Source organism: Staurois parvus, unplaced genomic scaffold (assembly GCF_062004578.1).
Source record: "Staurois parvus isolate SC_StPar_1 unplaced genomic scaffold, SC_StPar_1.0 ptg000450l, whole genome shotgun sequence".
NCBI classification, from domain to species: domain Eukaryota; kingdom Metazoa; phylum Chordata; class Amphibia; order Anura; family Ranidae; genus Staurois; species Staurois parvus.
The window spans coordinates 360745-388627 of NW_028318246.1; the positions used below are offsets into that span (position 1 = coordinate 360745).

The window sequence follows — 27883 nt, forward strand, 5'->3', positions numbered from 1 at the left end:
TTACTACAACTCTGGTTTGCAACATGTTATGCTTACTGATATCCAATATTTTCGCATGTATGGCTTTCTGTGACTTATGGATGAACTCTGACATTTTTCATATGTTAGCCACATTTGTACATTTGTATGGGTTATATTATGTGTCTTGTAAAACTTCAATAAAAACATATTGAAAGTAAAATATATCCACTTTCTGTAATAATTAAAATAGAACAACATATTTCCATCATAACAGTAGCCCTTGGGTCATCCAAAGTCTTTGCATATGGTCTTAAAAATCATTGCTAATAGCTAGCCTGAAGCGGCACAAGGAAATGCATAGAACCTGAAAAACAATTGGAAACGGGAAGGGCATTGATCTGTTGTAGTAAAACACTTTTTTGTTAAATAGAAGCAAAGGGAAATAGTTGCTGCACTCACATTACTGGAGAGCAGAGTGCTATGTACACAGCCACCTTGGTGAAGAGCACTGGCATTGGGGGCAGCAGTGCAGCAATGAGGACAAAAAAATCTTCTTGAGATGCTTCCATGTAGCAGTCAGGCCTAGGAAAGATGGCACAATCCTGCATCTGAACAGAACTCTACACCAGAGCTCCTAACTGACAGCTACTACAGACTGATTGGGAGCACTTACTGTACAATCTACTGCCTCTGGTGATTGGGAATAGTTACCATGTCCCCCCTCCTTCTCAAGCCTGACAGAACCCAAGCAAGCAGCATCCTAATATTGTAGTTGTTAAATTTCTACTCCAGTATATTAACTCCTGACATTTAACAAAAATAGGTACAGGTACAGAAATGTATTTATAAGAAAAGCTTATAAAACTTATCTCAGTTCATTCACTTCTACGAAAAATGTATATAAAAGCCAAAGATGGAAGGTAACTAATTCTGGGTTTCTTTACAAACTTAGAGAGATTTAAAAAAACACACAGTTGATTGTTGTGATCATTAGATGAATAAAACATTAATTCTCATATCTTCCCTATAATGGGGACTAAAAAATAATGGAGATTATAGACTAGGGGTCTCCAATCTTTCTAAAGAAAGGGTCTGTTTACTGTCCTTTAGATGTTAGAAGGGCTGGACTGTGTGCAGTGAGTAGTGTTGGGTTTCATGTTTAAGTCAAACATAGGTTCGACTCGAACATGGGCCATTCTTGTGTTCAGCAAACACATGAACCCTTACTGTTCACGTATTTGCTGAACACACGAACGGCCCATGTTCGAGTCGAGCTGTTCGCCCGCTGCGGCCCGCAATGCACTGCTCCCTGACAGTGCGTTGTGATTGGCCAAAACAATGCACCTGACCACAGGTCAGGTGCAATGCTTTGGCCAATCACAGCACATAATGACATCACAAGGGGTTGGAGAAGACACCAGCCATTTGATGTTTTGACATTTTGGTTGAGAGCATAACCAATGTGACAGTTACATTCCCACCATGTACTTTTTGATTTTTGAAACTGTTAAATCAATGGGTTTATTCTGCTTTAAATGCAAAAAATATACCCATTGATCATGTAATAAAGATGAGAAAAGGTGGCGATATTCTGTCCAGTGACAAAGATTGGTGGGCTGCAATATATTGCAGTTTTGTATTTGGGTTTGGATATGCTTTAACAGAAATGTTAAATATAAGATGTGGGTAAAGGGTACGTTGGTGAACTCACTAGGTACAAATGTCCACGTACTGTACCAAAAATGCCTACAGTTTTCACCATTGAATTTGTCAGTGGAGGATATTTAGACTTTAACATTAAAACCTAGAGCAGAAACACTCCAGTGCCTGTGTGTTCTGTCTCTCCAATCTAAGCATTGATAGTGTGATCTCTGTAACTTACAGTTGTGATGAGATAGCGATAACTTCAACCTCAGTTGGATACCACAGTCAGTGACTCAATCGATAAGACATCTTGTAGATCTTGTGAAGTTTGTTCCATAAACTTAGAGAGTCTTACAACAATGAACATTCGATAGGTCAAAAGATCATAATGTTTCTGCTCCATGCCATGAGGCTTGCTGCATTGCCTTACTGGGAAAAGGGGTGGGATATCTATACAGCATTAACTAAACCAAAGGAAAGGGAGGAGCAGACACAAGATATAGAAAACACTTAAAGGCATATGACAGTCATGTGAAACATGACACTGTGTAACCTCAGGCAGAATTCCATTCCACTTTAAGTGTTCTCCCAGTGGCTTAGGAAAAGCAATGTACAGTTAGATCCATATATATTTGGACAAAGGCACAATTTTAGTTTTTTCAGGTATTTACCAAAACATTTTCAAGCTATAGTTATATAATGGATATGGGATGAAAGTGCACACTCTCAGGTTTAATTTGAGGGTATGTACATCCATATTGGAGGAAGGGTTCAGGAATTACAACTCTTAAGATAAGCCATTACCCCTTTTTCAAGGGACCAAAAGTAATTGGACAATTTAATATAATCATAAATAAAATGTTCATTTTTAATATTTTGACTGCCTAAAGTCTGGAACCCATGGTCATTACCAAAGACTGTGTTTTCTCCTTTCTGATGCTTTGCCAGGCTTTAACTGCAGTTGTCTTTAGTTGTTCTTCATTTGTGGGTCTTTCTGCCTTTAGTTTTGCCTTCAGCAAGTGAAATGCATGCTCAATTGGCTTGAGATCAGGTGACTGACTTGGCCATTGCAGAATATTCCACTTATTTTCCTTCAAAAGCTCCTGTGTTGCTTTTGCAGTGTGTTTTGGATCATTGTCCAATCTGTACTGTGAAGCGCTGTTCAATCAACTTTGCTGCATTTGGCTGAATCTTGGCTGACAGTATATCTCTAAACATTGCAGAATTCATCCAGCTGCTTCTGTCTTCTGTCACATCATCAATAAACACAAATGATCCAGTGCCACTGGAAGCCATGTAAGCCCATGCCATCACACTGCCTCCACCATGTTTTACAGATGATGTTGTGTGCGTTGGATCATGAGCTGTTCCAAGCCTTCTTCACACTCTTTTCTTCCCGTCATTCTGGTACAGATTCATCTTAGTTTCATCCATCCAAAGAATGCTTTTCAAGAACGTGTCTGATTTTTTTAGATGTTTTTTGGCAAAGGCTAATCTGGCTTTTCTATTCTTCAGGCTTATGAATGGTTTGCACCTTGTAGTGAACCCTCTGCATTTGCTCTTGTGAAGTCTTCTCTTGATTGTAGACTTTGACAATGATATGCCCACCTTGTGGAGAGTGTCCTTCACTTGTCTGGATGTTGTGAATGGGTTTTCTTTACCATAGAGAGGATCCTGCGATCATCCACCACTGTTGTCTTCCATGGCCGTCCGTGCCTTTTTATGTTGCTGAGCTCATCAGTGCATTCTTCTTTCCTTAGAATGTACCAAACTGTTGATTTGGCCACTCCTAATGTTGTTGCTATCTCTCTGATGGATGTGTTTCATTTTTGAAGCCTTACAATGGCCTGTTTCACTTGCATGGACAGCTCCTTTGATTGCATGATGTATTTTCACAGCAATAGATTCCAAATGCAAATACCACACTTAGAATCAACTCCAGACCTTTTACCTGCTTAATTGATGAAGAAATAATGAAGGAATAGCCCACACCTGGCCATGAAACAGCTTTTGATTCAATTGTCCAATTGCTTTTGGTCCCTTGAAAAAGAGGGGATAGGTACTCTTAAGAGCTGTAATTCCTAAACCCTTCCTCCAATTTGGATGTGTATACCCTCAAATTAAACCTGGGAGTGTGCACTTTAAGCCCATATCCATTATATAATTATAGCTGGAATATGTTTTGGTAAATACCTGAAAAAATCTAAAATGGCGCCTGTGTCCAAATGTATACGGACCAAACTGTACCTCACTGAGCTGATAATGTCTAAACATTGCATGGCAAAATCAGCTCTGCTAAGTAGGTTCCCTGTAACTGCTCAAGAAACATTTACTTTCATCTCTCTTATGAGCCCAAAGACAACTGCACAGGCATCAGGAACTGTTGATTGTTCAATTTCTGGGCCATCGCCTTAGTCCTGAAGATGGATGCTGAGCTAGGATGATGCCTGTACAGGGGCATAGCTACAAATCATTGGGATCCATTGCAATATTTTGGTAACCTATTTTTGTGGCACCTGGCAGTGTTAACTATGACAATACTTTCACTAATCTTATCAAAACATATGCCTAAATCAAAACCAGGAGAGCTGTCAATCTATTCAGTTTATTAATAGGGATCATTGAGGTGGATATGCAGTAAGTTGTCAGATCTCAGAGCCTTAGTGAAAATTGTAGACCCTCCCAACCCTAAGCAAGTGTGGAAAGAGCTGCAATAGTAATTAGTAAATGTTTTTAAAAAACAAGCGTTGCAATAACTATCACAATATTTTATGTTTACATAATCGTTTAATTATATCTAATATCCTCTCTAACTTTTTTTTTACTGACACTTGTTTATCAGGTGTACTACTGGATTTCCTTTTGTTACAATTTATACAACTATGGTCTCTGTGTCTGTATTTCATATTATACATGCAGGAGCTCACCATTCGGAAATATAACTTTATATCTAGGGATAAACTTTGGTTCTATCTGAACTCAGCAATTAGCTGTTAGCGTTGGATCCCTTTGTGTAGATCAGCTGCACAGAATGAGTTAGGGGGCAATCCCCTGCCCGCAGCTCACTGGCCCAGCAATGACCGCTAACTTCCAGGTTTGGACCCAAGCTCATCACTATTCATATAATGATGCATATTTTGCACACTGACATATAATGTGTTTTGAATTATTTGATTATTCAGCACTACCCATCAGCATTGACAACAAGTCTGATGGGTTTTTAGGGTGAGGTTATTGCCACTTCCCCATGCAATGCAGAAGCACTGAATGTGACTACCAAAACTACACCTCCCAGCATTTCTAGAGCTTTATGCCTACAATGAGATGTCTTTGTAGGTGTGACACTTGCAGCCTTGTGGATGTGATATCTGTCTTGTCCATGAGTGTTGTAAAGCTCCTGGTAAAGTTTGCAGCGATGGGAAGAATTTCATTGTGTTGGTGATATTAGGTAGAGCTGAAGCTGATATGACTGATTAGTAACAATGCCACATTACATCACCATGTCACACTGTAGCCCTAAAAATACTTTTGAGATTAGAGATAAATACACTTGTAGGGCCCCATACAGTGAATAATTACAGCCACAGCCAAAACAGGCTTTACCAGGGAACACACTTTATGTTACAAAAGTGCTGCAGGGTAGCCCCTATCATATAAATACAAATTGGGTCTGCACCACATATTTGGCCAAACTTCACCAGGGTCACTAATTAGAAGACTTGTGGTCCAAACAGAAGACCTCTCAACACTACCAGGATTGTCAATCCTCCTTCTCTTGATCACCACTAGTCAGCTGATTGAACCAGCTTCTACATTCACATTCCACAGGTATTGGCTGTGCCCTTCTGTCTCCAAGAGACCAGGAAGAGCAATCCAGAATATTGAAAGGCAACTTTATTGCTATGCCAATCACATGGCAGCAACTCAATGCATTTAGACGTGGTGACGATGACTTTCTGAAGTTTGATGTTAATGAAATTAACAACAGGTGCACTAGATGGGCAACAATGAGACAACCCCCTAAAACAGGACATTTATTTCCCTACTCATATTTTCTGACTGTTTTTCACTAGTTTTGCATTTGGCTAGGGTCAGTGTCACTACTGGTAGCATGAGGCGATACCTGGACCCTACAGAGATTGCACAGGCAGTCCAACTCCTCCAGGATGTCACATCAATATGTACCATTGCCAGAAGGTTTGTTGTGTCTCCCATTATGGAGGTGATTCCAGGAGACAGGCAGTTACTCTTGAAGAGCTGGATAGGGCCATAGAAGTTCCTTAACCCATCAGCAGGACCGGCATCTGCTCCTTTGTGCAAGGAGGAACAGGATGAGCACTGCCAGAGCCCTACAAAAACGACCTCCAGCAGGCCACTGGTGTAAATGTCTCTGACCAAACAATCAGAAACAGACTTCATGAGGGTGGTCTGAGGGCCCAACGTCCTCTAGTGGGCCCTGTGCTCGTTGCCCAGCACCATAGAGCTCAGCTGGCACCAGAACATCTTTCAGCATGAATGTTTTGGTGATGGGTCAGTGTTGGTCTGGGGAGGCATATCCTTGGAGGGACATACATACCTCTACAGGCTAGACCAGGGGTAGGCAATCTGCGGCTCTCTAGCTGTTGTGGAACTACATTTTCCATGAGGCATTGCAACATTACAAAACTGACAGTTACAGCTATGACTTGCAGAGGCATGATGGAACTTGTAGTCCTGCAACAGCTGGAGAGCCACAGGTTGCCTACCCTTGGGCTAGACAATGGCACCCTGACTGCCATTAGGTATTGGGATGAAATCCTTGGACCCAATGTCAAACCCTACGTGGGTGCAGTGGGTCCTGGGTTCCTCCTGGTGCACGATAATGCCCGGCCTCGTGTGGCTAGAGTATGCAAGCAGTTCCTGGAGGATGAAGGAATTGATACAATTGAATGGCCCCCACACTTGCCTGACCTAAATCCAATAGAACACCTCTGGGAGATCATGTTTCAGTCCATCTGATGCCACCAGGTTGCACCTCAGACTGTCCAGGAGCTCAGTAATGCCCTGGTCCAAATCTGGGAGGAAATAATCCTAAGATACTATCCGTCATCTCATTAGGAGCATGCCTCGACATTGTCAGGCATGCATACAAGCATGTGGGGGCCATACAAACTACTGAGTACCATTTTGAGTTGCTGCAATGAAATTTCAGTAAAATGGACTAGCCTGCTGCATCATTTTTTCACTTTGATTTTCAGGGTGTCTTTGAATTCAGTCCTCTGTAGGTTGATCATTTTCATTTCCATCAAACAATGGGGCATCCTTACATTCCTAACACATTACCCAGTCCACATCAGTATAGATATCCAGCATGATATTTTTCCCCATTGAGATCTGTGTTTACAAAGTGTTCCTTTAGTTTTTTGAGCAGTGTAGTTACATGCCATTACCCTAAAAAGAAGCAAAACATTGGGATTGATTTATAAAAACTGCTAATCAGCTTCTAACTTCAGCTTGTTCAATAAAGCTTCGACAAAAGAAAAACTAGAAGCTGATTGGTTTCTGTACACAGCTGCACTAGATGTTGCACTCTCCAGTTTTAGTAAATTAACCCCATAGTGTATACATTATACTGTACTTCCTAAAAAACCTGTTTCTTTATGGATCACTTAAAATGCATTAAACGCATTATTTTGAGAAAAGAGCAAAGTGTTCCTGCCTCAATTAAAAAAAAATCTCTGCTCCTAAATTCCCACACGACATGTAGCCCAGGTAGTCTAAATGAGTGTGTCTTGCTATGTTTGCATTTCATATTACACATGCAACAGCTCAGCATTCTGCAGAAAAACTAGTATAACTATTAGTATAAATAGCAGAACTATTTTTGCAACCTTCTGTTTATTAATAACACTTGTCATTAGTGGCCCGAGTCCAGCAGCACTGAATGTATCATGAGCTCTAAAGCAGAGCCTGCATGTATCATGAGCTAATACAGCTAATCCCATGTGCATATGTATTCACAGACCACACATAGGAACAAGGTTTAGATAATAGTCATGCACATTGCAAAATAGTCTATTAAACTTCTCTCTATCTAAAAGATCTTAAAAAGACTATAGAAACTGACAGCAGTGCCTCACAGATTACTCCAGGACAGAAACATTGTTATCACTCCTGATATGCAGAAATGGACTGGCTGTGAAACTGACAGCCGAGCCCCACAGATTACCGTTCTCCTGGTGTAATCTGCAGGGCTCAGCTGTCAGTCTGGAAAACGGGTCCCACTCTGCTGTATCAGGAACAATGACAGCGGTTAATGTATGAAAGAAATCTACAACTGTTAAAACAAGTTTTTTTTTCATTTTAAGTTGTTCCTATTTAGCCCTGGTTGAAATTTCCAAATCAAATCAATTTCCAAATCAAAAGTCTATTTGTGTCTATAGAACCATTGAAATTGGTGCGACTCCCTCTTTGCAGTGCAACACCGATTTGGGGAAAAAGGTTCCTGCACTATTTTTTATGATTTCATGTGCAACTTGCATATACATCTGTATGTAATATGTCAGGCAAGTCGCACAAGAAATCCCTCTGACCTATGGCTTTGAAATCATGCTACTTCTACTAAGCGAGAATTCAAAGTTGCATTCAGTGTAAACCAGGGCTGAAATCTTTTGTTAGTTCCATTCATATGTTGCTTGTACATATTGTTCACTTTTGTAGCACTGCATTCAAACACTCAGATCTATTTTGTGAAAGGCCTCAAATTAATTTTTAAATAACATCACAATGCATTGCACCTCACAAAGCCACAGCCCTTGAATCCACAATATACTGATTACTGTGACACGGGTGACAGTCTCACAGACACACATAAACTTTAAAACAGAAAATAAAAAAAAAATCTTCCATTTTTCTTTTTTGAGCACAGAAAAAAAAATCAATTTGTCTGATTCTATCCTAAAGAACTTCATCAAAACCGTTAAAAACTATATAGGAACCAGCAACTGTTAGGACAATAAACACTCTGGTCAGAAGTATATAATGTACAGCATAATCTATAGTATTCAGCTGTCAGCAGTATCATGGTGCCCCTTGTATTGCTTGTCATTTGGAGAGGAAAATGCCAAACTGCTATGATCAGTGGAAGGAAGAAATGTCGGTGGGGAGAATGAATATCTGACATCAGTGGTTAGTAGGAAAAATATACCCAATGTTGATGGTTAGTGGGAATAATAAATGCCCAGCATTGGAGGTCAATAGGAGGGAGAAATGTCCAGTGTAGGTAGTCAGTGGGAGTAATAATTATCACTAACAATATAGGCAAAAATTCAGAACAGAACACGTCTGGAATACCTATTCGTCAGCCTGTCCCTACACTGAATGTCACTTTTATCTCTTCCTAATCCAGATCCAGCCTCCTCTAAATTACTTTATTTACAAAATAGGACAGTAACAGGAGGGAGCAAAGTGGACATTTTTTACAAACTGTTTGTACCTTAATGGGCAGTTGGCCATCCAGCAGGGACTAACCGGGGACACAGCTGAAGACACTTTTTATCTAAGTGCAGTTTTTTGAAAGCGGTGATTGTTATCAGAAACTGGTTATGTCTGGATACCCTGTTATAAAAGAGAGCATCTAGTACTCTACTATATGGGGCTATACCAGGCGTGATTTTGATTATTCAAAATAAAACTCCACCCCACATTTTTTTTTTATTTGGAAACAGCAGCAATATTTTAAAACCTCAAATTTTATATATGGTTTGTGTCTATAGTGGGGAGATTTCTCCCTACTTCCTGTCCTACCTGACACCCAAAAAACAGGATATGATGCAAAGTCGCCTTAATGAGGACATAGACAGTGAGTAAAAGCTGACAGGTGTTCTAATACTGCCCTGTCTGAAATGGAAAAAAAAAATTCTGGTTGGTGTTAGATTGCAAATCCTTTCATATAAAAAAAAAGTAAAAAATTTGAATTTTACCATTACGTACACTAAACAAATCTTGTTTTTTTAAGGCAGAGATTGTGAGGTGAAGTTTGATGAGTGTTCAACTGGCCCCTGTCTGAATGGAGCTACCTGCCATGACCTGCTGGGATCTTTTTCATGTACATGTCCTCCTGGCTTCTCTGGAGATCTCTGTGACTATAACATAAACGAGTGTGAGAGCTCTCCATGCCTTAATGGTGGACTGTGTGTCCATAAGAATAATGGGTGAGTAATGTTTTTCATTACATATTCAATGCACAAAATATCTTAGCTCTGAAGAATTGACAGCATGTGTCATTATTGTATGGTGTTTTATAGGTATCAATGTAACTGCACGGTAGGATACACTGGTACGAACTGTGAAGTCTCTGCATCCCTGTGCTCATCACTGCCCTGTCAAAATAATGCCACATGTATAGAGGATTCTGTAAGCTTCAAATGTCTCTGCTGGCCAGGTAACATTTGGTGACCCTTACTTTTGTTAATCAGTCTTTTCTTAGCTACAGCTTCAAGTATAATGCAATGAAAGGAATACTGTGCCCGAGGGTCCAGTATAATACATTTGCATGCAAAAGGAATGGAGGATGTGAAAATTCTAATATCTCTGAAATGTTGTCTTTAAAAAAAATATTTTACTTAGATGTCTTTGTTGCTTTTCAGAAAACAGGGTCTGTCTAACTATAACTTGAGATGAGCAAATCTGTTCACATTTAGTTTGCAAACATTTTTACAAATCTTGCTCAGAATTTGACATTTGCAAACTATGTGGAAGCCCTCATTAAAGCCTATTTCTGCCAATTCTAGCCTTTTGTAGGTTTAGAAAGCAATCTATTGTCACAAAAATGGGAAACCTGTCACTGCCATAGGGAACATATACCAATGACAGAAGCAGTGGTGTATTTATGCCGTGTGATGCCCTTGGCAACACTGAAATTGGGCGCCCCCCACCAGCACCCATTCCCCCATTCCCCATAATACAAAAAGCAACCAGCTGCCCTCCAGCAGCACACTGCCTCCTGATGGAGCTTGGTGGAACTCAGGCAGAGCCTTGCCAGGTCCCTATCTGCGGCGCCACCCCTGGAGGCATACTACAGCCTGGAGGACCAGCAGTAACCAGCTGATGGCCAGCATAACAGGAAGGACATAGTTTATTTATGCCTTTTTATTTCAGCATCACACTGCATCAGAAGGTTTAGTATGTGCAGGAAAGAACTACATGATGGTCAAGCTTGCTGTTCATCTCTAAGGATGATAGAAGAATAGTAGAGTGGGGACGGCAATGTATGGTGGGGGCTAGAAGCAGAGATATGTGGCACACCTGTGTACATAAATCTATCATGGGCAGAGTGGGATGGATTGAAATGCTCAGACAGGGATGCCCATCAGAGGACAGACGTACTACTGGTTTTCCTGTTGTATGTGCCTAGGACATTTCTACAGCATTTCTTGCAGGCATGTCAGCCAGGATGACTGTAATTTCCCATTGTTTTTAACGTCATATCTTGACCTAGAATGTTTGTGAAAACTTGCAGCTGTATTCTTTTTCAGAAGTGTGGCATACCTCCCATATTTCTGAGATGGGAATAAAGGACACTCAGGGCTTATTTTCAGCAGGAACAAGGGGAAAGCAGTTCTGGCACCTCCAGCACTTGATGTATGTAATGACAAGGGGTCCTGGGATGTACCGGAGAGTCTATTGATGCTGGCTGCTGAGGGAACTATTGTTGCTGGAGAAGATCTTTTTTTGCGGAGGGGACTCTATTGTTGCTGGTGGGGGTTCTATTGTTGCTGGGGATGGGTCTTATGTTGCTGGGTGGTCAATTGTTGCTTGGAGGAATCTATTTTTGCTTGAGGGGTATTTTGTTGTGGGGGATCCATTGTTGGTGAGAAGATCTACTGTTGCTGGGGGATCTATTGTTGCTGGCTCCAGGGGATCTGTTTTAATGTTTTCTTGATATGATTAACAAATTCCATACAAATTACCTAGTACCACAAAAAGATACCTGGGTATGTATTCTATAAAAGGGCCGGTACTGGGAGGTAGGTAGGGGGTTAACCAAGGGAACAGTGCTCGGAGGTGGGTAGGGGCGGAAACAAGAGATGACTTGGAAGGAGAGAGTTCCCGCACCTATTCTTTGAGACAAAAAGCCCTGGGAACACCTATTAGCAAAAGTATGTAGAAATAGGACACACTCCCTGCAATGCCCCCTTAAAGGAGAATTATACGAAAAAACAGTTGTTTAAACCCACATGTAGTTTTTTTCACCACTACTATTCCTTTATATTAGCTTTGGAAATTTAAAAATGGAGCAATTTAGAAATTGGGTGAAAGGTTTGGTATTGGAAAACAACTTTGGATAGATAAACAGTGCATTTTATATACAACTATATAGATCAGACAAGAATGAGGGGCAAATGATGAGGAAAGAGGGACAGAGGGACTTTGTTCCAAATGAGGGACAGTCTCTCAAAATCAGAAACCGTTGGGAGCTATGGTGGGATCCAGCCAAGTGATCAGTCTTCTCTATCCTGTGTTGCCTGTATGAAACCTCCCAAGATGTTTTCTGCAACATTTCCGCTGCATGTTTTCCAGAAAGCAGAGCAAAGTTATGTACTTTCACACTGTGTTCATCCTCATCTTATGTCACATGTAAACAGGTTTTCATTGGACACTTAAGTTTTTGTTGGCCACATCAAAAACACCTAAATGAAAAACGCCTGACATATTTGCAATTCTGCTAAAAAATAAAACGCTCACAAATGCCTTAAAAAAAACGCTTGGAAAAAAAAAAACCACTCAGCTCAAGTGTGAATGTAGCTTAAGTCAAATTAACATTTTGCCATTTGCCCAGGCATGATGGAGGAGGATTGTATGGCTGTGGAACAAGCTGACTGTCCTTTTGCCGTGATTGTTGTAACCAGTTGCACAATATAGATGTTGGACTTTTTTAATTGGTGCTCTCCTCGACCTATTACATTTTTATGGTGAGGGGGCTGTAATATCAATTCCTTTAGAATTTTGCTTCTTGTGACTCACAAACACCAATTTACTTACAGTGATTGCACACATAGTAAAAATTTGTCAAGGTTTACCAAGCTTGACAAAGGGGGTGGTGCCCTTGAAACGCATTGCTGTTCGCCCACTCCACCTATGCTGTGTTGTTGTGTACTGAGGTGCACAAAGGACGACTATAGACACTGCTGGTTGTCATCTCTTTGGTGGGTCCAACACCACTCCATGGAGGTGTACTTATCCAGTTGTCCTGGTGACATATCTCTTTGGTGGGTCCGGGACCACTCGATTGAGGCATACTGATCCAGTTGTCCCAGTGAAATCTCTCTTTGGTGGGTCTGGCACCACTCCATGGAGGCGTACTGATCCAGTTGTCCTGGTGACATATCTGTACTTACATGATTCCCTTCTGCACTCTGAGCTGAACACAGGCAGCTCTGATGTAAGTGTGCTATGTTTTTGCCAATAAATGTAATATTTTTTTACTGACTCCTGCACCCTTGCAACTCTGTTCTCTTACACGACTCTGCTAACCACTGCATTATGGGTTTGTCCTTATCTTACCTCATCCCTACTTTTAACATCCCACATACTGTTAGGACAATAAAAGAAAAAAAAAAATCTTCCATTTGCTTTTTTGTGCACAGAAAGAAAAATCAATTTGTCTTAGTCTATACTAAAGAACTTCATCAAAACAGTTAGAAGCTATATAGCAACCAGCAACTGTTAAGACAATAAACACTCTGGTCAGAAGTACAGTATGTAATATACAGCATAATCTATAGCATTCAGCTGGATGGATTTAGGTCTTTTTTCAGCCAGACTAACTATGTAACTATATATTCCCAAGGTACTGACTCAGCCTTCTGAAAACTAGACTAGTTTAGTACAGTAACTGTTTTCTCATTATATATCAGTATATATAAATCATACAGGATACTCACTTCTGAAAGTTATATACTTAACCTATAAAAAGCTTTGAAAGAGGCAGATGCTGTATCGCACATGTATACCCTTAAATTTGTTTGTGGAAAGTTAGTAGAAGGTATATTTTCTGCTCATATGACAGTAACCCTTTTGCTCCCATGTGGCACTTCAGGGGGTTGAACCAAATTTTCTATTTTTTTGCATACATACAGTAGTACAGACTTACTTTATGAAAGTTATTATTCCCTAAAATCACATATTTTCTAAAATCTCAGGACCTATTGAATTAACAGATGACAGCTTTGGGTTTACATCCCAGACGGTTATGGAAATGTTTTTCAAAATTACATTTCTAACACAAACACTAAAATTGTTATGGGACACAAATACAATGTAGTCGAGTTAATAGCAAGTGTGTGCAGTTTTAAAATTTTTGCAAAACAATGAAGATCTAAGTATTTCAAAAGTGTAAATAAATTTACTCTGAAAACCTTTAACTTTACATGTATGAGAGCATTTTGTGTGTATATTGGACATTAAATGTATCGTTTGAGTTATTTCCATATTTTGTTAAATAAAACTTTTTTTTTCTTCTTTTTTCTATTTATTACTGTCACAAGGGGTCTAGCAAGCCCTTGTGTGCAGAGCCGGATCATCCACCAGACAACCTAGCCTAGGGCCTGGTGGGTGTCCAGGGAGCTACAATCTTCATGTTTCTGCAGTACCCAGGAGTATAGCGGAAATGGTCACAAAGGTGTATGCACTTGTAGGCAGGTGGTGTTTGATAAGGTGGGCCATGTCAGTACACACCATGCAATGGGGTGGTTTCTCTGTGCCTACTACAGTTCTTATCTGTGTGAATCAAAGGGATAGAGAATGCAAAGCTAATAAATACCTCATTCTACTTTTACTCATTTCTATGACAGTATATACAGGGTTTGGCAGGACTTCTTTGTATGAGTAAAGGAATGTGATGCACTCCAAATGGTATCAGACCCTCAGAGATTGAGTGCTGCAGTGATCTGCCTTATATGGCACTGTTGCAAAGTCATAGAAAAGAATATTTTCACCAGAACATCCTTCAAGCTTTTGAATAAGTCACTGTTGACCGATAAAAGGGGCTCCATTAAGAGTGTTGTGTATTTATATGACTAATAAAGATACTTGAATGGACGTATGAGGTGATAACATTCCACTTCCTCTTTATAAACTCCTTGTGTCTCTTCAGTGTAAGCTGCAGATGGAGATCAGAAAAGCAGTGTTCATAGTCTTCTTGTCCCCTAGGCACCTGATGCCACTGGGACTCTGAACCTAGAGGTACTCAAGACTGAGTCTTTACCCATGTGTGAATTTTATATTTATTTACAACTGAATGTCATATTAGGAACTGGAAAACATGTCATAATTTTAGTGTATTTCAGTGGGCAAATGCATAAACAGTTAATCCTAAAATAAAACTTATGTTGTTACAGGATACACAGGTTCTCTATGTGACATAGATATTCACAAGTGCAGAAGCCAGCCTTGTAAATTTGGCATGGAGTGTGTGGAGCTGCAATGGTTCAATGGATCTGTTAAAGATACCACAGAAGAAGAACAGTTCACTGGTTACATGTGCAAGTGTGGAAGAGGATTGTCTGGTATGTATTATTACAGAAAAACAGACCAATGTATTGTAGCCCTACACGCTGTAACCTAATATGTTCTTTCCCAAAAGGCACACAGTAACATTTGACTCTTTCTAGCTCAATAATCACTCTAGGGCTTATCTTTTGTTGGATTTTGTTTCTGAAGAACTTGATATGAGAGAGGGGTGATATGGGATACTCCAGATTTCCTGAACATTGACAGGCAGACAATTTGCTTCTCTACGCTTCTCAGGGCAGACTCTATGCAGGCACAAATGTGGGTGCAGAAACAAAGTCATTTAAGTTAGAAGCTACCTTAGGCAGTAGTGCTACTGGCTTCTCCACTCCAAAGACATAGCACACAGTCACAATAACCGTTAGCTCAGGTTAGTACCAGGGGCAGACTGACCATTTGGAAACTCGGGCACTGCCCGAGGGCCCTGGGTCAGTAGGGGGCCCCATGAGATGCCCCTGGTATCTTTTTCATAGGCTTTTTTGAGTTTGGGCAAGGACACAGGGACCCCATGATCCCATATTGCCGGGGGGCCCCATGAGTTGTCAGTCCGCCCATGCTCACAATGCAACAGGACAGCCAGATCCCTTTCTAACTTCCACCTGGGACTCTACAGTAAGCTCTCCAGACCAAGTTCCCAGGTGAGGTTTCCCTTGGCTAGCTGCAGGAAAAAAGGTCCTCAAAAGTAGCCCCCCCCCCCCCCCGCTGTGCTATATCTTGGACCTTGATGACTGTACACGACTGCACACCAGACTGGTGGATTCCCTTAAACAGGGAGAACAGAGTTCCTGCTCTAAATCTCATACTAGTTATATGCCACTGCAGCCACCTTCTGTGCACACCTCCCCAGGGACTGGCTAGAGCATAATAAATATTCAGTCTAAGATTTGCCTTGCTCAACCCTCAATATTCCAGAAATCTCCTGAAGGCAGGGAGCAGCAATTAATTCTGCAGCCTGTGAGATCAAGAATAGCCAAAAGCAATCAAAAACTGCTCCGCTGGTTACAGTGGAGCTAAAATAACTAGATTTGCCTATATCCTAGCAGCCTAACTAGGAAGGTGCTACATTATAATGTGCATACTTTTTTAGTTTCCGACTGGTGCTACAGTTTCCACCCACAATCCTTTAATCTTATTATGTTAATAGGTTGTCACCCATATTGGTCATGTTGTGTGCATGTCTATGAAAGGGACCTTATATAGACTCTTTTGGGGTAATGGATTGTGAAAAGCTGACCTTTTCTAGGACCTCTGAACAATAATTTACCCAACAATACTCACTGAAACATCCAGCTACGTGGATATTTTCTGTACCGTTTTAGCGGTGCTTTTCAAAAACTGCAGTTGACAAGTGTCAGTTGACTAACCTGAACAACCATGAGCAGTGATGCCTCGAAAATGGGTCAAAGTTTTTTCTGAGCACTGTGCAAAGCTAACACACACTGTAATGAACCCATAAAGGCAAAAGTTGGCTTGAATGTTACTATTCCCTTCCATTCCTTCCAGTCCTTCCCCTCCTTCCTTTCCTTTCTTCCTTCTTTTGTAGAATATGTGTTCCAGTGTGTAATTTTCTGCTTTACTGTAAAAAAAACCTTATGTTTACAGAACTCAAGAGCTCAAGCTAAAATTTACACATACAACTAAATGAGTCAGAGTAGTGACCAGGGGCGGACTGACCATTCGAGCATTCGGGCACTGCCCGGGGGGCCCGGGGTCAGTAGGGGGCCCCATGAAATGCCCCTGGTACCTTTTTTTATATGCTTTTTTGAGTGTGGGCAAGAACACAGGGGCCCCATGATCCCCTATTGCCCTGGGGTCCTATGAGTTGTCAGTCCGCCCCTGGTAGTGACTGCACTGCACTAGCCTTTACAGTACTTTTGCTATGAACCCTAAAACCAAAGAAGTAGGTAATATTATTATATGTAGCACTACACCCTTAGCAGTTGTTGTTGAATTGGGTCCCGCACAGCTAGTCATTTAGCATTTCCCACACAACCTTTCATCCGTAGACAGAAACCAGACCTTGAGCATTGGTTTTGTTATTTATTGAGGGGATTAGAACTTGGATAGGGTAAGGGATGCACAGTATATAAACCGATATCTGAGGACAACTTCCTGAACTATTCACAGCTTCTTTTCTGCAACAGTCTCTGTTGGAACGCTAGCCAGCAGCTTCTAGTTGTACCACCCCAGACCCTAGATGAACTCCTCTTCACCCAGTAATTTGGAATCTTTCTTCCTGAGCAGGGGATCTGGCTCATGTTCCTTTAAATGGTGAACAGTCACTAGCAGAGGGCTAATCTGGTTTCCCACCAAAGTCCTCCTTCCCCTATCTGCCCGGGGGTTGCAGGTATACTTGCTCAGATCCTCTCCTGTACCATTTTCAGGATGGCCGCTGCTACCAGGCCTATCAGCTGTGCTGTTCTTTCCCTGCCATACAGGTGGTCCTCTCTCAGGAGGCCAGTGAGTCCCGAGTTTTCCTCCTTTATGGCTCCAGACTTGCAGGCAGGCTCCATCCCATGAGGCCTCCCTTCTCCAGCCTTACATATTTTCCTGCTCCACACTACTCTGCCACCACCACACCTCTACTGAGCAGGCTCTTACACTTTTAAGGGAATCCCAGCACTTGCCAAGCCTTCTGCTGGGGATTGTCTGAGGTCCCTCAAAAGTGCTTGCCACTCCTCAGATCAACCCACTACCTCCAAGGCCCTCCTCCAAAAACCTCAGAGCAGAGGGAAATTCCAGAGGGGCTGGCCTGCAGATTCTCTCAATCCTGACCAAAATTTTACCCCTCTGGCTATCTGCCCTGAGCTGCTAATCAGCAACTGAATAACCATTAGGGACTAATTCCCCCTAGCTAAACTAGGACCGTGCTACATATATTTCAACTCACGTTGTTACACTTTTTTTTGTCAGTGCTTTAGAGCGTATACAAATCATCCACATTGATCGGTGCCCCCAAAGTAGCTTACAACTAATGTCCTTGCCACAGCTACACAGTCATATACAGACACTAGAGCTAATTTTGGTGGAAGCCAATTAACCTATCATTAGACTGTATTCCCTGTTGGTAAAAAAAACCCAGCACTACAAGACAGGACTAATGTTTACTGTCAGAATGTTGTATTCATACAACATACATGTCTGCACACTAAAAAAAAAAAGAGAGAGAAGAGATTTGCTGTTAGTGGTTGATTAGAGCCAAGTCATTCCTAAGATGACCTATAAAGGACCCTAGGTGGTATTGGGAGCCCATCCTTCAACCTCTCTGGAAATTTGATAGAGACGTTCTCTAGAAGTTACCACTCGCCATCTTGCTAACACTCCAGTGAGTGGTTCATTTCACTGGTGTATGTTGCATGGTTATTAGTGTTATTCTGTTTTTTGGACAGAGTTTTCTGTAGTAATAGTACTAAATATAATAAGGAAATAGTAATAACATTTTAGTAATAAAATGTTATAACTTTTTCTGTAAGTTATTTCTGCTGAGGTCAGTAGTTATTAATTAGTTGCTTCAGAGCATATGTAAAGTAACTAGAGATGAGCGAATCGAACATGACGAAGTGGAATTCGTTTCGAAGATTTGGAAAAATTAGATTCACGACGAATCCGAAGATTAGCAAACTTCGGATGCACGAATCGAATTTTCCCAAAAATGGCGGCGACATGTGTGGCGACAGGAGAAAATGGACAGAGAAGATGGGGTGGGGATCTCTGGGAAGGCGCGCAGACAAGGCGCGCTGACCCATAATGCATTCATGAGTCATGAATCATGACATATGATCGCATTAGCCAATCAGCAGCCAGCCAGCCAGCACTGTGTAATGGTGGAGCTATAAATCGCGGCCATCTTCGAATTCTCCATTAGCCTCCGGTCATTCAAGAGAGACAGACCTCTGTGTATTGAGGGACAGAGTTAGGGCCACAGAGACTTTAGGGCCACAGAGACTTTAGGGCCACAGAATCGTTACTCAGGGACACAGAATTGTTACTCAGGGACACAGAATCGTTACTCAGGGACACAGAATCGTTACTCATGGACACAGAATCGTTACTCAGGGACACAGAATCGTTACTTATTGTACGTTCAAAGAGTTAAATCCATTTAGACGCCGGCTGGCGGTAATATTTTTTGGGTGATTAGTGCATTCCAGTGACACAAACGTACAGTTTCCAGCCAACGGCAAGCTGCAATTGACCGATTGTGTACAATAAACTGACTTTCTGCTTCACAACCACTATTGTACGTTCAAAGAGTTAGATCCATTTACACGCCGGGTGGCGGTAATATTTTTTGGGTGATTAGTGCATTCCAGTGACATAAACGTACAGTTTCCAGCCAACGGCAAGCTGCAATTGACCGATTGTGCTAAATAAACTGACTTTCTGCTTCACAACCACTATTGTACGTTCAAAGAGTTAAATCCATATACACGCCGGGTGGCGGTAATATTTTTTGGGTGATTAGTGCATTCCAGTGACATAAACGTACAGTTTCCAGCCAACGGCAAGCTGCAATTGACCGATTGTGCTAAATAAACTGACTTTCTGCTTCACAACCACTATTGTACGTTCAAAGAGTTAAATCCGGTTTTATTTTTGGGGTGCTTATTGAATTAAAGAGTATGTCAGACAACACGCAGAGGAGTGGCAGAGGAGGCAATGTTTCAGGAGCGAGCAGACGTGGCAGCAGAGGAAGGGGTCGAGGCAGCACTAGTCGCAGCCAGAGGCCAGTGCTCCCGGTGTCATCCAGCGGTCGTGTCTCCACCGACAACCCTGCCGTCATCGATTGGTTGACTCGGTCGTCTTCCTCTTCCCAGGTCACCTCTGACACCTACAGCCAACGGTCGGTGGGTACGTCAGACACAACCGTTAGTTGGCATGGCCCGGGAGCAAGCCCACTGAAATCATGTGTCCTCGACCTGCCCCTCTCCTTTGCTGTTCCCTCACCAAGCGAAGTATCGCATGCTGTGGGCTCAGCCCCACTGTACAGTGAGGAAGAGCTAACAGAGGGCGGTCAGGAACGGGGGGAGACATCCGCCTCTTCAGCAGCCAGGCGAAGAAGTACTGGCGAGGAGAGTGGCTCGGTAGCCGGTCTAGAGACAGGTCTGTCTCCTGACCCACACGCAGCCGAGGGGGCTAGTAGTGACGCGGAGACCCTAATTGATGATGATGAGGCTGATCGCACTTGGCAGCCTCGTCGTCATCAGGCTATTGCTTCCGCATCATCAGGAGAAGAGGGTGCCAGCTTGCCAGCGAGCAAAACAGTCGGTGGGTTGCCCAGGAGGCAGCAGGGTCGCAGCAGTGTCAGTGGAGGCAAACGGCCACGGAGTAGAGCACCAGCTCCACTGCAGCCTACCACCACGGCCAGTAGTGGTGCCGGTGTGCACGGAGGAAGTAGCAGTCAGCCAGTGAGGAGTAGCGGGGGCAAAGTTTCCTAATTGGCGGTGTGGCAATTTTTCGTCAAGCCGCCCGAGGAAGTAAACGTAGCCGTATGTCGACTATGTGGCCAGAAAGTCAAGCGTGGCCAGGGGGCCCATGTTGGGACTACAGCGTTGCGTCAGCATATGCAGCATCGCCATTCGGTGGCCTGGGAAAACCGTGATAAAGATACGGCGGTTCTGCCTGCCCCATCACCCGCTCCATCACCCTCTCCGTTACTTGCTCCGTCACCCGACGTCAATCGCCCTCTATCAGCCAGTCAAGGCTCCAACACCTCTGCTGAGGGGAGTTGTCGCTCGTTGGCATCTTCCGCTCGTTCAGATGCTCCTTCTCCTGCTACTCCTCTTCACGGATTCCGTCAGCAGTCTTTCTTGGAATCCGTTTCCAAGAGACAACAGTTTGCGAGCACGCACCCGACGGTGCAGAAGCTGAACGTCCTCCTGTCCAAGTTGCTGGTGCTGCAGTCCCTCCCTTTCCAAGTGGTGGACTCAGATCATTTCCGAGAAATGATGGCTTGTGCCGAGCCGTGGTGGAGAGTGCCAAGCCGGCATTTCTTCGCCAAAAAGGCAGTGCCAGCCCTGCATTCACATGTAGAAGAGATGGTGGGCCAGTCTTTGAGCATGTCGGTCTCTGCCAAAGTGCACGGCAGCGCCGACGTGTGGAGCTGTAACTACGGTCAGGGACAGTACATGTCATTTACGGCCCACTGGGTGAACGTGGTGCCGGCACAGCCGCACCAGCAACTTGGACAGGTCACGCCGCTTTTGCCTCCACGTTTGCACGTCCTTGGTCCAGCAAAGATGTCCGCCTCTACCACCTCTTCTTCCGCCGTGTCCTCAGCCGCCACCCCCGTGCCAAGTCCCATTACCCGACCCGCATATCACATGTGCAGGGCGCAACGGTGTCACGCTGTGCTGCACCTGGTATGCCTTGGCGAACGTAGTCAAACAGGGGAGGAACTTCTCAGTGTAATGAACAGAGAAATCGACAGATGGCTGTCTCCGCGCAAACTGAAAATCGGAACCATGTTGACCGACAACGGAAAGAACATGGTGTCTGCTCTGCGTCAAGGAAGGTTGTGCCATGCGCCATGCATGGCTCACGTGTTCAATCTGGTTGTCAAGCGGTTCCTAAAATCCACCATCCCACTGCAAGACATCCTTAAAATGTCACGTAAACTTTGCATGCATTTCAGCCATTCCTACACCGCAAAGCACACCCTCCTTGAGCTGCAGCGGCAGAACGGAATTCCACAGCATCGCCTGATCTGCGACGTTGCAACAAGGTGGAATTCAACCCTACATATGTTAGACTGCCTTTACGAACAGCGAAAGGCCATCACCGATTTCCTGATGTTACAAGCGGATAAAGGTACTCCCCTGTGTAACTTAGATGTCAGCCATTGGCAGCTCATGCGTGACACCTGCCGCTTGCTCAGGCCCTTTGAGGAGGCCACGCTATTCGTGAGTCGGCAGGACTATGGGATGAACGACGTCATTCCTCTGTTGCACGTCCTGGAACAAATGCTGTTAACAATGGCTGGTCAGGGTGCGGTAGACGTGGCGCACAGATCTCAACGCCACATGACCCCTGTGGGGGCAGGACAGGAAGAAGAGGAGGAGGTAGAGGAGGACATTGGTGCTCAGGAATTATTGAGTGAAATGGGTGGTTTTTCCACTCAGCGGACAGGAGTGGAGGAGCAGGAGCATCTGGTAGAGGAGGAGGAGGAGACAGAGGACCCAGACGCACCGTGGCAGTATGCTGTGGAGATGGAGGCAGGGAGTCCCTCGCATTCCTTGGCACAAATGGCCCATAGCATGCTCGCTTGCTTGCGTAGCGACAGCCGAATAATAACCATCAGACAGAGGGATGACTTTTGGCTGTCCACCTTGTTGGACCCTCGCTACCGTTCAAAAATGGTGGCCTTTTTCACACCTGCTGAGAGGGAGGCCAAAATAAAGTACTATAAAAACCACCTATGTAGTCAGTTGGTCTCTGCCTGTCTGCGCCAACGTCCATCCTCAGACACTGTGGGCCCTGTGCGCTCGCGTTCCGCTGCCATGGCAGCAGGGGAGGGGTGGGGTGGTAGGAGCAGTGGCAGCTCCACCAGCAGCGGCTGCCTCAGTCTGCAGTCGATGATGAGTAGCTTTCTTCACCAGCGCAGTGAGGAAACTACTAACCAGCCGCAGCAGCAGCAGCATCAGGTGGACCTGGAGCAGGACCTCAAACAACAGGCTTGGGCCTACTTGGACAGCACCCTGCCAACCGAGGTAGACAATCCCCTTGACTACTGGGCAACGAAACTTGACCTTTGGCCCCAACTAGCTGAATTTGCCCTTGAAAGGCTGTCATGCCCGGCCAGTAGCGTGGCATCGGAGCGCGTGTTTAGTGCGGCAGGAGGTATTGTAACTCCGCGGAGGACACGACTGTCCACCCAAAGTGTGGAGAGACTCACGTTTGTGAAAATGAATCAGGCGTGGATTAGTCTGGATTTCAAACCACCAGTTACTGACACAACTGACTAAATCCGCCATGAATCATGCCCCAAACATGTTATTAGGGACAAATAGGCCGCTGTCTTTACAACTTTATAATTCCATGCAGTATATAGCCCTATCGGCCACTTTCTGGCATCCAGTTACTGTAGCCCCCATCACCACTGTGCCACGGGCCCCTGTACCGCCTTCTCATACTGCTGCCAGATCCATCCTCTGCCATGTGCGTCTTTGTCGTCTGCTCACGCTGCTGGGTTCCAGTTTTAAACCTAGGCCTGTGTATGGCTTCCGAATACTGCTGCATCCACCGCCACCCTGCACCATGTGTCTCTGTCGTCTGCTCACGCTGCTGACGGCTTCCGCTTTTTAACCGAGGCCTGTGTTTGGCTTCCGAATACTGCTGCCTCCACCGCCACCCTGCGCCATGTGCCACTTTCAGGTCTCCTTACACTGTTGGTGGGTTCCATTTTGTGATAGGGTGCTGTATGGCCTTCCATTGCTGCTGCCTCCACCGCCACCCTGCGCCATGTGCCTCTGTCGTCTGCTCACGCTGCTGACGGCTTCCGCTTTTTAACCGAGGCCTGTGTTTGGCTTCCGAATACTGCTGCATCCACCGCCACCCTGCGCCATGTGTCTCTGTCGTCTGCTCACGCTGCTGACGGCTTCCGCTTTTTAACCGAGGCCTGTGTTTGGCTTCCGAATACTGCTGCATCCACCGCCACCCTGCGCCATGTGTCTCTGTCGTCTGCTCACGCTGCTGACGGCTTCCGCTTTTTAACCGAGGCCTGTGTTTGGCTTCCGAATACTGCTGCATCCACCGCCACCCTGCGCCATGTGTCTCTGTCGTCTGCTCACGCTGCTGACGGCTTCCGCTTTTTAACCGAGGCCTGTGTTTGGCTTCCGAATACTGCTGCCTCCACCGCCACCCTGCGCCATGTGCCACTTTCAGGTCTCCTTACACTGTTGGTGGGTTCCATTTTGTGATAGGGTGCTGTATGGCCTTCCATTGCTGCTGCCTCCACCGCCACCCTGCGCCATGTGCCTCTGTCGTCTGCTCACGCTGCTGACGGCTTCCGCTTTTTAACCGAGGCCTGTGTTTGGCTTCCGAATACTGCTGCATCCACCGCCACCCTGCGCCATGTGTCTCTGTCGTCTGCTCACGCTGCTGACGGCTTCCGCTTTTTAACCTAGGCCTGTGTATGGCTTCCGAATACTGCTGCCTCCACCGCCACCCTGCGCCATGTGCCTCTGTCGTCTGCTCACGCTGCTGACGGCTTCCGCTTTTTAAACTAGTCCTGTGTATGTCTTCCGAATACTGCTGCCTCCACCGCCACCCTGCGCCATGTGCCACTTTCAGGTCTCCTTACACTGTTGGTGGGTTCCATTTTGTGATAGGGTGCTGTATGGCCTTCCATTGCTGCTGCCTCCACCGCCACCCTGCGCCATGTGTCTCTGTCGTCTGCTCACGCTGCTGACGGCTTCCGCTTTTTAACCGAGGCCTGTGTTTGGCTTCCGAATACTGCTGCATCCACCGCCACCCTGCGCCATGTGTCTCTGTCGTCTGCTCACGCTGCTGACGGCTTCCGCTTTTTAACCTAGGCCTGTGTATGGCCTTCAATTGAAGCTGCTTCTGCTCCGCCACTCTGCCATTGGACTCTTGATAGTCGTCTCCCCACGCTGCTGCTGGGGGGACTTTTTATCATAGGCCTCTGTATGGCCTTCAATTTTAGCTGCTTACGCTCCGCCACTCTGCCATGGGCCCCTGTACCGCCTCCTCATGCTGCTGCCAGGCCCGTAATCTGCCAAGGGCCCCCGTACCGACTCTTCATGCTGCTGCCAGGCCCGTAATCTGTCATGGGCCCCTGTACCGCCTCCTCATGCTGCTGCCAGGTCCAGAGTGTGTCATGGGTCCCTGTACGGCCTCCCATTGCTGCTGTCTCCATCGCCACACTCTGCCATGTGCCACTTTCAGGTCTCCTCACACTGCTGGTGGGTTCCATTTTGTCATAGGGTGCTGTATGGCCTCCCATTGCTGCTGCCTCCACCGCCGCCACACTGTGGCTCCACACTCTGGTTTTGGCCCCGTGACTGCCCAAATGAGTGAAGTGTGCGGTGATTCTAAGATCGACGGCACTCATCTGCATGTCATACTGACTGACAGTATTATTTCTCTTCCCCAGCAGACTCCAAGGGCATTTAAATTAAAGGTACAGTGTTCTGCACTAATATAAAGGCTCTCTGAAGCCTAGAAACACCCTTTTTATAAGTTAAATTCGCAGCGAATATATTCGCCTCGAATCGAATTTATTCCACGAATTCGGCGAATCAGCCGAATCGAATTTTTGAATAATTCGCTCATCTCTAAAAGTAACCTTAAGATCATTTCCAGAAAAGTTTTCAAAAAAGTTCAGAAAATGACTAAACAAATAAAAACAGACAACTAAAGGTAATGCTATGTGACCCTATGTATGGTGAAGTAATGCTGCGGACTAGGAGACTTTGCAAAACTCAATGTAGACAGCTTGTAGATTACTGCCATCGTGTGGTGAGAAGATTTTTAGACAGCTGACTGTGAAGGCCAGCCCTGCAAAGATTTACAAACTATACTATATATTATTTAACTACACTTTTAAACTTTAGCTTGTAGGCATGCAACATTCTTGTGAAGCAATTAAAAATATTTTTTTCTGATTATTTAGCTGTGTCTGAGTTGGTTTCTTCAAAAGATAATAACATAGTCATTGCAGTGATAGATATTACATCATTTAAACCTGGTGGATTTTTTTGCCATTTCAATTAAATGTAAAATATGTTTTGTATATATACAAATTAGGAACCACCATGGTGATAATGGATATAAATATACGTCATTGTATATCCTATATTCCCATCCCAACAGGGTTCTCTTCTTTAATTTTATTTTTGCTGTATTGTTTTTGTGAAGTTTATTTTCCCAATTAATTTATAGTTATGCAATATCTCTCCTCAAAGTTTAAAAGCTAAAGAGGTAGTATTTTCTCACAGCATTTTTTTTCTGTTATATAGCTAATTTATAATGTTGATTTGAGTTTTTGGTACTTTGAAAACAGAAAAAAATATATAATTTAATTTAGAAAATCATATTTGATGCTTTAAAAGGAGCCTGACACCTATTTTTAATGTATGTTTGTACATCTCCTTTGAAAAAAGTGTAGCACAAGAGAAACCACATGTTCGCACATGTAAGGTTCTAGAGAATATATCACATTGGTAAAAACATTAAGAAGAGAAACACTTCAAGCAGAGTCTCTTTCTTCTGTTTTGTTACTGTGATGTAAGGCTATCATTGTTATAAGAGGTAGAACAGTCTATTCTGGTCACAACAACAACTGCCTGGATCCTCTAATCCTATAGAGCAGCATCAGAATGATCTTGTTTTCTCACCATTCAACAATTAACACTGACTGCCTGATAGAAGTGTGGGACAGATATAATGCTTGGATCTGATATGAGGAACACACAGGATATAATTGTAGTTGCAGTGTAGTGGAGTACATGCATTGCATAATATGGCTCAGCTTGGCTCTCCCATTCATATTTATGGAGCTTGTAGTCACACATACTGTACATACTGGAGGACAGGCACCATGGGAAAATGGAATATATATACTCCTGAGTGCAGCAGAAAATCAGGCAGTTTACACAAGGGTTTTGCTGCATCTGCAGTCTGATTTTTGGTATACTAACTAAGCAAATGGGGTAGAACACATAGTGGGGTTTTTTATACAAAGGCACACCTGTACCTTAATATACTCAAAAGTTGGCATATACCAAAGGTGCCGTATGATTGTGATGAAAAAAAACAAAAGAAAAACTTAAAGGCTTTGTAAATCAGTTGCAGCTCTTAGATATACAAAGATTTTGGGGCGTACCTGGTATATGCTGGTCCTGCTCTTCCACCATTTCTCAGAAGATCTCTTCCAAATGTCATTCTGAGAATACAGTGGGAACTGGCTGTCATTCTTTCTCTTGACTGGTATTTTTCTACAGATTTTTAAATATTTTTTTAAAATTAATATTTAACTTTTTAAATTTTAATTTATTAACAAACCATTACAAAAATATTATTTTTTTAAATGTGATGGCTGTTTTATGGTTGCTGAAAAAAATGTCTGGAAAAAGAAAATATGTGATGGTGACACTGTGTTGCTTTAAGTACAGGGACCCTGCAAGGCTCTGGCTTATCAACCAATATGACATTATGGGCACCAGATTTTGCATGCTCCAATCTTAGTAAATCTCTCCCTTTGGGTTCACAGTTTATTGCTGAAACATTTTCTTTGGGGTGATGGTAATTTTCTGCTCTACAATCCCAGGTCTGCACGGCGCCATCCATTGCAATCATGTCAAGCACCCTCCAGGTTACATCTGATCTGTAGCACTGTAAAAATTGTACAGCTCTGAATATGACTGTTTCTAATATATAAACTGACACTTTACATAAATCAATAGAGCCCATGTTATTATTACCAAGTCACAGTTTATTTAGTTAAAAAAAAAAAAGGACTTCTTTATTGCCACTTCAGCTAATGTGAGCCCATAAATAGATTGTATTTGTTTTTGAGGAGCAATATGGGTATTTTACATCATAGTACATTGCACAGACTGTTAAGTATAGAATCACCATGTTTTTACATTCTCTTTTTTTTATTCAAGAAGCCAGTTGTACCTCGCAGTTTTTAATGGAAGGCATTTTAGCGAATCCAAGGGCTGAGACCATCACTCCTCCCAGGAGTCCTTGAGGAATGAGATTC

At 43.6% G+C, this 27883-nt stretch overlaps 1 protein-coding gene across 1 annotated transcript in view; it reads left to right on the forward strand.

The window, feature by feature from the left end:
• Positions 1-27883, forward strand: part of CRB1 (crumbs cell polarity complex component 1) — a 131047-nt gene that overhangs the window by 58028 nt on the left and 45136 nt on the right. Inside the window, exons 3-5 of the mRNA XM_089688663.1 lie at positions 9602-9797; positions 9891-10027; positions 14985-15152. Of these exons, the coding sequence (XP_089544789.1) occupies positions 9602-9797; positions 9891-10027; positions 14985-15152 (501 nt within the window). The remainder of the gene's footprint in view (positions 1-9601; positions 9798-9890; positions 10028-14984; positions 15153-27883) is intronic.